Source organism: Theobroma umbraticum, unplaced genomic scaffold, assembly GCF_002168275.2.
Source record: "Theobroma umbraticum cultivar Fairchild unplaced genomic scaffold, ASM216827v3 scaffold_44.0, whole genome shotgun sequence".
NCBI classification, from domain to species: Eukaryota; Viridiplantae; Streptophyta; class Magnoliopsida; order Malvales; family Malvaceae; genus Theobroma; species Theobroma umbraticum.
In genome coordinates this window covers 6,411,501-6,424,511 of record NW_018397255.1, presented here as the reverse complement: position 1 = coordinate 6,424,511, position 13,011 = coordinate 6,411,501, and the positions used below count along the sequence as shown (strand labels likewise).

Below are 13,011 nucleotides of genomic sequence, written 5' to 3'. Positions count from 1 at the left end.
GATTAAAATAAATCTGAATTAAAGTAAGTTTCTCCCCTTTGTAAATGAAAAAATAATTAAGTAAGAAAAGAGATAAGTCTTGTACTTATAAATAAATAAGATTTTTGGATTGACTAATGACATTTGCATGTATTTGCATTTATATCAACTACTCACAAAAAAAAAAATAGTTTATATAAAAAAAATTTATAAGAAGAAGTGGAATCAACTGAATATTGCATTAAATTTAGTAGGGAGAAAATTTTGGGTGCTTATTTTACCTTAAGAAAATAAAAATATCAAAATTTGTATTGTACAGAAACGTTTCAATGAAACATTTTTTAAATGGCAACAAAAATGAAGTCTTAAATCAAGCTTCAAGTTCAAAACCGACATTAAATTAAATTTAAATAAAAAAACCATGTTGACAAATTAAAAGAAATTAATGTAAAAAAGAAATTATATTTAACTACTGGTACAAGCTATTATTTAGCGGTCAATAACGGGTCAATTACCTAAAAAAATGAATTTCTTTTTCTTTAGAATAAAAATAAATTACAAAACAAAAGAAATAAAAAAGTTATTATTTATTTCGCCACGTGTATTTTCTTTATCGCGATTATTGACAGTTTTTTTCAAACTCGCGGGTGGTACTAGCTTGATCCCGAGGAGTGTGGCCCGAGTTGTAGAATATCCACGTCAGAATTCTAATCCATCCATAGCTGACAAACCTATAAAGGAAGTAAAAGGATGTTCTTTAAATTTGTATTTTCTTTCTATCTTCTCTCTCTGTCCTTTAAATTATTGTTAACTGTCTATCTGCCTCTCTGGTGTTTCCACCCAACTCGAAGCATTTCATTGGTTTATCTCTCTTTTCAATGGCTTTCTATCTGCAAAATTCAAGAAATATTATCAACAACCTGAAATCAAAGGTTGGTTTATCGAGTTTGATGAAGCAGCACAGTTGTTCTTGTCTGCACCACGACAATCATAGCCGTTTCCCTGCATCAACTGCTACTTCTCCATTTGCTCCACAACTCAATAACCTAGATTTAAATTCCCATAAAAGAGGCTGCCTTTTCATGTCTCAACGTTTTGTATCCACCATAGCTGAAAAACAGTTTGCTTCGGTCCAAAATGGTGAAAACAACCAGGTTTGTAATTATAGGTTTAACATGAACAAAGGGTTAGTCTAAAGTTTGTTAAATTGTGTTCCTCTGTTATATTTTTCTGTGTACATTCACTTCTGCAAGACTATTCTAATTTTGATTCCCTTGATCGATCAGTTTAATGCTGTACTTGCGGTTATCTTGTTTGGAAGCATTTTTAACAGTTTTTATTCTGAATTATCCTTGCATTTATTTAGTGAAGAATGCGTTGAAACGTTTGATTTACAAAGACTTTGAGTGGCGAAAAAGGGATTGTTTTTTTAAGCAATTTTAGATATTTGCTGAAGGCTGCAGAGGAATTGCCCCTGTAAAATTGCTTTCTAGTTTGACTGGTATTTCAACTATTTATGTACTGAGCATAGATTATTTATCAATTTTTAGTTTAATATATAGTACTACTTAAATTGGTGTAATACTTACATTCCCACATATTTTTGCGTTGTATATAATCCACATTACTCAACTATTAGGTGATATGTACATTATGTAAGTGAATACTACATCACTGCTATGGGAATAGAAGATCTCCTGCAGTGCTCAACCTTCCATTTAACGTTGTGGCATGTTGTTTAGCCTTGATAAAAATTTGAACCAAATGGAAGACATAGCTAGTTCTATAACTTCCATTTAAATAAAAAAATAGGAAAATCTTGTGTTCTCTTTGCTGTTCATTGCTCCTTTTTCTTTTTCTTTTTGGTGTGGGAGGGGGGGCCGCAATTTCTGGTCTTGCCACAGCAAAGGATGACATTTCATCATTTAGTTTTAATTTCTCATTATATGCTTGCTGGACATATGAGCTTGGTGGACATTGAGTTAAGAGGTTATGCATCTTGTAGATACGTGCTTAGTAAATTTCCTTTATTTGTTCTATACAATAATAACTTAGAAAAAGAACAATTTCACTTCTGGCTTAATCACACTACCACCTGAGAAAGTAGTCAATATGATAATCAGCATCTAGATTTACAACTATGTTTTGCTTTGAAGTATTTCATGTTTACTGATAAAATTGCATCAGCCTTGGGTGTTTTTGATGTCAACGTTTAAGGCTATGCTCTTTCGATGGAGATTACAAAACAGTTATGCTGTTTAAGTTTCTTGGATTTCGCTGTTACTAATTATGAGAGCTATAGCACTTGCTCTGCAGTAGGAGTGGCTGAAAGGCAAATTGTGGGGGCACTTTTTTCTACTACTCCTTCATGGGCCTTTCCAGATGATAGACTAGAACACTGTTTGTGTACTTTTCATTCATCATCTTGATAACTTTGAATGACTTTTTAAGATCAAAAATCTAGGTTTCATGGATAGGATAGAGGTAATCTCCTTCTGAAAACCATGATTTTTTCAATTTAATACCAAATGACTAGTACAAGTCAACAAGGCGTCAGTTTTATAATTGCTTGCTATTGCTTGGGAATGGTTTTATTTTCATGTTGATAAATATATTTATTCTCACCAAAGCTCTCTTTTTATGTAAGGTATTGGATTTTCCAGGAGGAAAGATTATATTTTCTCCTGATATGAGGTTTTTATCCGAATCTTCCAGTGTGCATACCCACTGCTACCGAGTGCTTGATGATAATGGTCAGCTAATTAAGCACAGCGATTATATACAGGTACAATTTTACTTCCTGAAACAGTCATTTTCTTTTTGTTTCCTTGAATTGCAGCATCATTCAGCAAAAAAGAACCTTACCGGTTACATATTATATTAGGTCAGTGAGGAAATTGCTGTTAAAATGTACAGTGACATGGTTACTCTTCAAACTATGGATACCATATTCTATGAAGCACAAAGGCAAGGAAGAATTTCCTTCTATGTGACCACAATTGGAGAAGAGGCCATCAACATCGCATCAGCAGCAGCAGTTACCTCAGATGACTTTGTTTTTCCTCAGGCAAGAACATAAATGGAGATTTATGCATCCCTTACTATCCCTTCGAGCTGCACATTTCACATCTGTGGACAGAGCATAACTTTAACCATTTAGGGATGTAGATTCACACATCTGGTTTGTATAAACCTATGTTCAAAGATGCACTTTCTCATGTACAATCCAACAGCTAAGTTAAATGTACACATCATGGTTGAAAATTAAATGATGCTATCATAATGTTAATGATGTCCTTTGCAGTACCGGGAGCCAGGAGTTTTAATCTGGCGTGGTTTCACACCGCAAGAATTTGCAAGCCAATGTTTTGGAAACAGAGCCGATTATGGAAAAGGCAGACAAATGCCTATTCATTATGGATCTAACAAGCACAAATACTTTACCGTATCATCAACAATTGCGTAAGAGATTAAGCTTGTTTTTCTGGGAGTTTCTCATATAGAACTTTCTCAAAATCTTTAGATCTAATACTGGAAATCAGGGCTATAACAATTCCTCACTGTTTTTCAGTACACAAATTCCCCAGGCAGTTGGTGCTGCATATTCTCTGAAGATGGACAAAAAAGACGCATGTGTTGTCACTTACTTTGGTGATGGTGGCACAAGTGAGGTAAATACAACTACTGAAACTCAGTGTTGAGGGAAAAAACATTTGGCTTTAGCATTTGAAACTGGAAAGGATTTTATAATCTATACAATTGCTTCATATGCTTACTGTAACTAGAGAAGGATAATTTCAGTTAATGGAATTTGGTAGTTTTGTTGTTTTTTTGAATTTAAAATCTCTAACTAAACTCCACCCCACCCTAAGAACTTCAGCTAAGCCCAGGTGGGACTGGTTTTGCATAACTTATCAGAGGTCAAAGAACCTTTCTCCTCCTTTTTGTATGTGTTGTTGGGGACCAGGATGCATAAATGAGTTCATTTCCTAGCTGCTCAATCTCATTGAATTTTAGCTTTTGGTGCTTTGTTTCTAACAAAACAAAATAATGATAGGGAGATTTTCATGCTGGTTTAAATTTCGCGGCAGTTACAGAGGCTCCAGTAATCTTTATCTGTCGGAATAATGGATGGGCAATTAGTACACCCACTTCAGACCAGTTTCGAAGTATCCTTCCTTCCTTTTTTTATTTATTGTGCATTATTTTATTTTAACTGTCCATGAATCCATCAATATTGTATATATGTATCGTATCATGTATTTTGTTTTGCACATGGTGCAGGTGATGGGATTGCTGTTAGAGGGCAAGCTTATGGAGTCCGAAGCATTCGTGTAGATGGCAATGATGCACTTGCCATGTATAGTGCAGTGCACACCGCACGTAAAATGGCAGTAAATGAACACAGGCCAATTTTAATTGAAGTAAGTCTCCCATTAATTCTTCTTCATTGGCAGCTTTTGAGCCACCATGAGAGGCATATGCATAATGCTGAAGCATAAATGGGTTATTCCTTGATATTTTGTTTTTTCATTTTCACTTTAGGCTGTTACATATCGAGTTGGACACCATTCCACATCAGATGATTCCACCAAATACCGTCCTGCTGATGAGATCGAATGGTGGAGAATGGCGAGAGACCCTGTAACAAGGTTTAGAAAGTGGATTGAAAGTAATGGTTGGTGGAGTGGTGAGGCTGAGACGCAGCTCAGAAGCAGCATCCGGAGTCAGGTAAAACCCTTAAACTAGCATTATTTGAAGCATCTCTAGATTCAAGCTTGGTGTTAGATTATGTTTTCTTTCTCTCTATTTTTTAGGGATGGCAATAGGTACCCTATTATAGGTTACCCGTGAATATCCGACTCAGTTACATCGGATTAAGTTATCTTATAATCGGACTTGAGACGGATTCAAGTAGTGATTTTCTTACTCGTATTGAGTTTGGGTAGGGTTTGGGTATTACCCCTTGAGTACCCCTTCCCTGAATCCAATTACGTTAATATTCGGGTTATGCACGTACCCGCCCCGAATCTGATTTTAATAGCCATTTATATATATTTTTTTATTATTTAAATAATTAAATTAAAAAAAATAAACATTAATATATTCATTAAAAGCTGATAAATATATTAAAAAATATGATTACTCAAATTATTAATGTAATGATTTTAATATATTTAGATTAAAAAATTATTAGATTATTAGTATGTTTAAATAATGTGAATATCATATCATATTACAAAGGAATATATTTACTATTATATATATACTTTAAATATAAATATATTTACTTTTTATTGTATATTGACTTTATAAAAATTATAACTTATAATATATACACTTAAAAGAGAGTTTTTGAGATTAGAATAGTTTTGGATTTTAATTATTTTTTTTTAATTTTATATAATTAAAGGCAAACACATATAATTAATTAGATTAATTCATTAAACTATGATTATTAATTAACTTGAAATGTTTTTTAATATATGCATTATATATTGGGTTCATTTATAAGGGATATAACTACTATATTATATATATATACTAACACTTTTAGTATATATATACTTTAAATATAAATATATTTACTTTCTATTTTATATTAACATTACAAAAATTATAACTTGTAAAATTATTAATTATAATATATACATCTTTGTTTATATAAACTTATAATATACAAACCTTAAAAGAAGTTATGAGATTAGAATAGTTTTGAGACATAGTTATTTTTTTTAATTTCATGTAATTAAGGACAAACTTATATAATTAATTAAATTAATTCATAAAATTATTATTATTAATTATCTTATAATGTTTTTTAATATATTTATTTTATATATATTGGGTTCATTTATAAAGAATATAATTACTATTATACATATAGTAAAATACCTTTAATGTGAGTGTATATGTATATACACTTTAAATGAAAACATATTTACTTTTTATTTTGTGTTAACATTACAAAACTTATAACTTATAAAATTATTAATTATAATATATATATATATATATATATCCTTGTTTATATAAACTTAATTATCTAAAAAAAAGTGAGATTAGAATAGTTTTGAAACTTAGTTTTTTTTTAATTTTATGTAATTAAGGAAAAACTAATAATTAATTAAATTAATTAATAAACTATGATTATTAATTAACTTGTAATGTCTTTTAATACATATACTTTATATTATATATTATGTTCATTTATAAAGAATACAATTATTATTATGTAATTTAATAATTACTAAACAATAAAATAACGTTGATTTATAGTATATATTATATATTCATTTATAAACACAATTTATAGTTTTTAATTATTTAAATTTGAATTTTATTATTTGTGTTTTTATTAATTTAATTAGTGATTAATTATATTAAATATATAAGAGAAATATTATTGTATATGGATACAAGTTTGGATAATTGGGTACCCATGAAGAATATTTTAATAAATTTTTTATCTAATCGGGTTTTTAAATAAGTTAAAATAATTATAAGATAACAGAAATGTATTAAGATTAAGATAGTAATTTTAAAAATTATTCGGATACCTCGAAATTGATGGATACCCTACCCGTTAACAACCCTGCTATTCTTCCCCTCAATTAACAACTTTAATGCTGGTTAGTTGACACCCTCCCTAAGCCCGTAGTTAAATGATTGTATACTGCTAATCAAAACCTAAATTCTGAAGTTTCTTGCTAACAATCCAACACTCTTGGTGACAGCTATTGCTTGCAATTCAAATGGCTGAGAAAGTTGAGAAACCTCCAGTTAAGGAATTATTTACAGACGTATACGATGATCTTCCATCCAACCTCCGTGAGCAGGAGAAATTGCTGAGAGAAACCATCAGCAGACACCCGCAAGATTACCCTGCGGACGTTCCACATTAGGCGAACCATATACAAGCAGTAGTTTCTCTCTGAAGCTTGAACTTGTGAGTAATATGAAGGAGGCAAAGTTATGATAAATTATTAGAATAACAGTTTCACCCAGTGGGATATATACTTGCGTCTCTGGTCCTCCATTAAATATAAATAAGCTTTCTTTGATCAAAACGCATTGGACACATCATATATCCAATCCAATCTGCGAGATGTTATAATCTTTGATCCAAAAAGGACACGTTACAGGCATGGGTTCAAATCTCTTTCTTTATGAAATTTAATGAAGATTCAAGGTGTCTAAAGAATTTGTAAATGCCTTGATCTTTAACTCAAATGATGAATACATACCACGAAGTGACCTAATAACGTTGAGTTTACGTAGAGGTTACTCCTCAGTGTCCTAATAACGTTGTGTTGCTAAGTCATTGCAATGCTTACTATCTTTAACCTTTCAATTGCCCTGAGCTTTTAGTGAAATTTCAGTCCTCTTAAATGCAATTCCCCATTTTGCGTGGATCCTACAAGTGAAGGATGTTTGCAAGTTGTAACCCTGTCCGAGCTGAGCAGGCGCAATATAATTCCAAAGCGCAGCTTTTTCCAGAAAATATTCTTGCAGTAAGAAGAGAACCGTGCCAGTTCAAGCTAAGACAGATTGCCAGTAACAAATCAGTAGATCACCGAAACATTAATTGCACTTTCTTCTCGAATATATTAGGTATTCAACATCAATGAGGATTGGAATCCAGGAGCCAACCCTACTACACTGCATGCACTGAGAAGAAAATAGGAACCACAGGAGGAAAGCATAATGACAGGGATTAATAAGAGAAATGCTACAGATGATTCAAGTTTGCAACCAGCTTAACAAGGGAAATTTATTCCCCCCAAACATAAAGCTTAAATGAGGAAAGGATAAAACCCTGTTCGTAAAAAGAATCACAAGGATGAAGCTTTCTCCTCCAGGGATTCTCTAACTGCCTTAAGGAGTACTGGCATCAACTTCTGATTGGTAACAATGATGCCTGTGTCCAGATCAAGCAACTTTCCCTTAGAAAAGTCCAAAGGGTTCCCTGCAGCATCCATGACCACACCCCCAGCTTCTGCAAGAGATTAATTGTAAAAAGATATGTCAAAAGGCAGTGAATGGAATAAAGGGTGGAGTGGGGAGGGGCTGTATCATTAACCTTCAATGGCCGAAATAGACCAGTAAGAGGGAAACCCCATTTTGAATATACAATTTTTATGTTATAGAAGTGGCAAGAAAAAGTTTTCATATAAAAACAAAATACTCCAGGAAATTATTTCCCTGCCCCAAAGGGAGACCCTTGAATAAGACCAGACTGGAAATCAAATATGTAGGATGGAGTCCTGTGGAGTCGTGTTTTGGATAAAAATATAGACTTTAAGTAACTCTAAACTAAGGAACATATTGCACAGAAAAGAAGACATTCTACACAAACAGGAACCCATTTTTTAAAGCGGACAATCACAAAGCTGCCCCCAGTTAACTATTATACCATCCCATCCCAACAAGGGCAGTGAATGGCTAAATAAACCAATGCCATCCTGATAACTAACCATCAATATTCCAACCTACATCACGAGTAAAGTGAAAGATAGTAGATGTTGGGAGTCAAATTGGTCCATACCAGTCACAACAATACACCCAGCAGCATGATCCCATATTTTCTCCCGATACCCTTTATGAGGTAGACGCATATATATGGCTCCATCTCCTCTGGACAGAGCACCGTATTTTGCCTGGCTATCAATCCTAACTGGTGGTGCTTTAACACCGAGTTTCTGTTTACATCTAAGCGTTACATATCATGCATGGAAATACATACATACATACATACATATATTTATATATATAGAGGGAGAGAGAGAGTACTTGGGCAATTAAACTAGATAAATCATGCATGGAGTGTGCTGCTTCATATGACTCAAAGAATGATGCTTCTTCAGGATTTTCAACGCCACTAACTTGCACCTGAATCCCATATAAATGTATAAGTTGCAAATACTTACTCTGATTAATAGCAATGAAATTATAATAAATCATTACAACCTTCACCGTTGAAGAACCATCAAGAGGCTGCATGTAAGATCCTCCACCAACTTCGGCAAAGAAAAGACAACCAACTTCATTATTTGGAGAACGCTGATCATTGATGGGAGTTAGTGGAAGATTAGGACAAGCCAGCACACCCAAAACAACTTTTCCTCTGTCTAGCAAAGCTAACGCTATTGCATATTGACCTCCTCTTAGAAACCTACAATGTCAATTATCAGAAGCATTCACTACTTCATGAAAGATGGTCCATAAGCACATAACATTAGAAAAAAATACCATTTTACCAACTGGAAAATAGTTGAGATCATTAACTACAGAAATCTAAAAATAATGGATCTAACAAAGATGAAGGAAGGGTTAGCCTGAGGAACAATTGATTAATTCTGAAGCACAAAATTCAAAGGTCTGGTCATGCAAAACCAAGAGAGAATTATGGCTTGTCTTGCATCTGGTATTTTAACGTACTCGCTTCTTCTCTCTGTCCTCTCAACCCTTCTTTATGACTAAAGCAAAATCACTCACATCAGATATTAAGTTTCAGAGCTCACCCTTTAGTACCATCTATAGGATCCAAAACCCAGTGTCGACCTTGGGAACCACCTTCAGATTTGCCACTGTCAATGGCCTTGAGAACATCTTCTGTGGATAAAGTAACACCGTATGATCCATCACTAACTAGAGAATCGTTCACAAGTTTTGTAATGCGCTCTACTAATTCCTGGGCACCATCCTTGCGAAGATCTTTAGAATCCTAAAGAGAACCCAAAACATTATTTCGAAGGAAAAGAAAAAGGAATTCTACAATTTAAAGGAAAAAAGAGGACAGTAATGCATGTTCCTCAAGCTATTCTCCAGAAGCGCAGAGATTTACCTCCTCGCCAACTAATGAGAATTCAGCAGGAAATTCCTGCTGCAGCACAAAACTAACCAGTGCTTGTGAGCCTGATGAAAATTTTAATATTTAGAATGTCAAGGGAACATGTCAGCGGTCAGTTATGGTTTCTTCTACACCAACTCTAAAAGCTGAAAGTTGCTGAGATCAAGAATAGCATAATTGCATAAATACTTAAGCCAAAATCTTTTAGGGATTAGCAATGCAAAAAGTAAAAAGAAAATTCAGAAAATTGTAGCATGCCTGCAAGTTTTGCATATAATAAGTGTATCATCTAACAAGTGCATAATATAGGAAATTGTAAATAATAAATACAAATTATGATCACATTTCCCCCTAAAATTTGATATGCTTGGGGAAAGACATGATCTGTATGGATAAGCAGACGACCTTAGAAGGAGGTATAATAGGAGGCAACTATTGAGCAGGTAAATGGATTACAGGGCACTGTAAATTGAGATATGCTCATCAAACAAAGCACTACATATGGCACAACTATAAATATTCTTTCACTTCGGATGAACTATGGCAGTTTGATTCACCAGAAGAAAAACATTTCATCCAGTAGAAAATTTTTCTTAATACAGCTAGGAAAACGTCATATGACTCTGGAAATTCCCTGGTTTAACAAATTATGAAAAGAAGGTAACAGGTAAACTCTAAGTAGCATGCTAACAAGTAGAAAGAAGCATGTAAATCAAACGGGATAAAAAACAAAAGAATGGAAACCCATTTAAAATCCAAGATGCACATTTAAAAGGAAAAAGAAATCTTGTATTAGCAAGTGAAAAACTATAGAGGAAAGCACAAGAAAGTTTCAAAAGCAAACCATAGTCAGCCACTGTTACAGGACTTCTATCATTTTTGGATTGAACATCTGATTGAAGCAAACTCTTCTGCACTTTCTGAAGATTACAACAAACACCCAAAAACCCAAATTCAGTTTCTATATAAACACAGCGTACATGATCAAACCATAGCCGTGTATATTTCTTTTGATATAAAGCCTGGTATCTCAATATTAAAGTTTCAACTGACAAAAGTAAAATACAACTCAGTGACTTCACCAGGTCGATAATTCCAAAGAGTCTGCAAAGAGAACTTACGTTTTGAAGTAAAGGAAAATTACACAGACACACGGTTAATCAAGGAGGTAATTACACAAAATGAAAACAAAAGAAAGAAAGAAAGAGAAATAAAAAAACAGATTTTTCAAATAAAAATCTAAAGGCATACTAAAAACCCAAAACAGGGAAAGGGATGATTTGTAACAAAACAACAAATGCAGACAAAATGGGTTTTGCTTAAAAATGGTAACCTGACAGAGACGAGCAGCGAGAGAGGCAGCTTTCTTGGCAGCAGTCAGCTCCTTATCATAAGACATTGCCACAACCACCGAAGAAAAACAAGAACAAGAAGAAGGAGACGAGTAACTGAATGGAAGAAGAGGAGGTAGCTTCACAATAGAGGGGGATACAACTCTCAACCAATTTATGGACATAGTATTATTATAAGTAGTAATTAATTTCAATTCAATTATTAAAAAAAGTAAGATTTCTTTTGTTTTTTTTTTTTGCGGGCTTTTTCTTTGCAGAGCACGAAAAGTGGATTGAAATTCCTGGCATTTCACGTGCTCTTGAGTGATGGATTGAAGGAGACAAAGGTAGAAAATTTTTTTTGAATGGTATTATAATAATAATAATTAAAGAGAAAATTTAATTTAAAATATGTTAAAAGAATATTTAAATAATTTTAATATAATTTTATTTAAAAAATTATTGAGTATGATCATTAATAGTATTATATCGTTGTTGTTTATAATTTAAATTTTATGAGATAATTTTTTTATATTTTAAAATATTTTTTATAACTTATTTATATAAAAATTTGTTAAAAAATATTACTTATTTTTTATTAACATATACAACAAATAATAAATTGATAAATTTTTATTCATTGATTAAAACTAAGTATAAGTATTACCACATAAGATTAAATATAAAAATTAAATAATTAAATAATATTATAAAATAAAAATTATATTTTTAAAATATTAGTTAACATGTAATATTATTTTTTATTAAAAAATTTATTCGAGTCTTAAATTATTAAATTAATAAAAAAATATTTATACATAAATAATTTAAAAACTTGATTTGAGTTGAAAATTATTTAAAAATGTAATCAAAAATTAAGAAGAAAAATCTCAATATCTCAATGTAAATCTCAAAAGTAATATTTGAATTTTTGAATAAAAAGAATGTAATTTAAATTTGGACTCTTTTAATAAATTTTTAAATTATAATTTTTTATTTTTAATATTTAATATTAATATATAAATTTATTTTAATCAAAAAAAATTTGTCTCCACTCTTTATAAAATTATAAAAAAAATTAATAAATTTCTCACTATTATTAATTATGTAAAATTTTTAACAATATAGCGGTGTCATGCGAGACAACTCTGATATAGCTGGGTGCGCCCATGTTTTATGACCCACAGGAAATTGATTGGTCGATGACGCTTGGCTTTTGGTTGCTCCCTCAAGTCAACACCAAATTCTTTGTTTAATAACATTTAATCATTTTTTCACCCATGGACGGTGGTGAAGTGTCGTTTCAGCGTAGAACATTACCAAGATAGAAACACAAATTCTAACAGATGGGTGGAGCCATAAATAAAGTTGAAGTAAATCTGATTAGAAATTTAGAATGCGATCGCCATGTTTGGTATGAGCTTCGAAATGCTCCAATAGACGAGACTAGGAATTCTAAAAACAACGGAATCTCTCCCTCCATCATGAACAAGGTTAAAAGGAATTGAAAATCAGCAGAACCCAAATTGGTCTTATAGGGAAAGTGCCTATGATGATCATGTCAAGGATAGATTGATGAGTGGCACATCCAGCAAAATGAGGCGTCCTTTGCTTTTGGAGAAGCCGGGGTAGGCTTGGTTAGTGGCTGCTTCGGAGATGGTGGTGGCATGGAGGGTCCATGTAGTCTCCCTTGCTGTGATTTTTGAGTTTATAAATTAAATTTTTTTTATTTAATAGATTTTTTTAAAATTCAAAATGCAAATTTGCCATAAATGATTTTAAAGTTTTATTTTATTTTTTATTTAAAAATTTTTAAAAATAAAAAATTATTTATTTAAACATTTTAAA

General features: G+C 32.1%; 2 protein-coding genes across 3 annotated transcripts; one reads left to right on the top strand and one right to left on the bottom strand.

Annotated features, from left to right (window-relative positions):
- Window positions 1-740: 740 nt before the first annotated feature.
- Window positions 741-7,191, top strand: LOC110429207 (thiamine diphosphate-binding fold (THDP-binding) superfamily protein). The gene is made up of 9 exons (XM_021445123.2): window positions 741-1,133; window positions 2,627-2,764; window positions 2,864-3,046; window positions 3,284-3,441; window positions 3,551-3,650; window positions 4,037-4,148; window positions 4,264-4,403; window positions 4,525-4,710; window positions 6,717-7,191. Exons 1-9 carry the CDS (start codon window positions 858-860, stop codon window positions 6,882-6,884), a joined length of 1,461 nt encoding a protein of 486 aa, XP_021300798.1. The 5' UTR covers window positions 741-857; the 3' UTR covers window positions 6,885-7,191.
- Window positions 7,192-7,559: 368 nt separating this feature from the next.
- Window positions 7,560-11,501, bottom strand: LOC110429208 (3'(2'),5'-bisphosphate nucleotidase 1-like). 2 transcript variants are annotated; one of them, XM_021445127.2, is made up of 8 exons: window positions 11,166-11,498; window positions 10,677-10,752; window positions 9,827-9,897; window positions 9,504-9,706; window positions 8,950-9,154; window positions 8,773-8,871; window positions 8,528-8,681; window positions 7,560-7,978 (listed from the first exon to the last, which is right to left on the bottom strand). In XM_021445127.2, exons 1-8 carry the CDS (start codon window positions 11,346-11,348, stop codon window positions 7,815-7,817), a joined length of 1,155 nt encoding a protein of 384 aa, XP_021300802.1. In that variant the 5' UTR covers window positions 11,349-11,498; the 3' UTR covers window positions 7,560-7,814. The 2 variants fall into 2 exon arrangements, with proteins under 2 accessions (XP_021300802.1, XP_021300803.1); XM_021445128.2 differs by lacking the exon at window positions 8,528-8,681 and having other exon boundaries at window positions 11,166-11,501.
- Between the last annotated feature and the right edge of the window lie 1,510 nt (window positions 11,502-13,011).

Coding starts and splice junctions, on each gene's coding strand:
- LOC110429207 (XM_021445123.2), top strand. CDS start 858: ATGGCTTTCTATCTGCAAAATTCAAGAAATATTATCAACAACCTGAAA. Junction 1,134..2,626: donor AAAATGGTGAAAACAACCAG/GTTTGTAATTAT, acceptor TTTTTATGTAAG/GTATTGGATTTTCCAGGAGG. Junction 4,711..6,716: donor GAAGCAGCATCCGGAGTCAG/GTAAAACCCTTA, acceptor TCTTGGTGACAG/CTATTGCTTGCAATTCAAAT.
- LOC110429208 (XM_021445127.2), bottom strand. CDS start 11,348: ATGTCCATAAATTGGTTGAGAGTTGTATCCCCCTCTATTGTGAAGCTA. Junction 9,898..10,676: donor TGTAACAGTGGCTGACTATG/GTTTGCTTTTGA, acceptor AATTTTCATCAG/GCTCACAAGCACTGGTTAGT. Junction 9,707..9,826: donor TCTCATTAGTTGGCGAGGAG/GTAAATCTCTGC, acceptor GGTTCTCTTTAG/GATTCTAAAGATCTTCGCAA.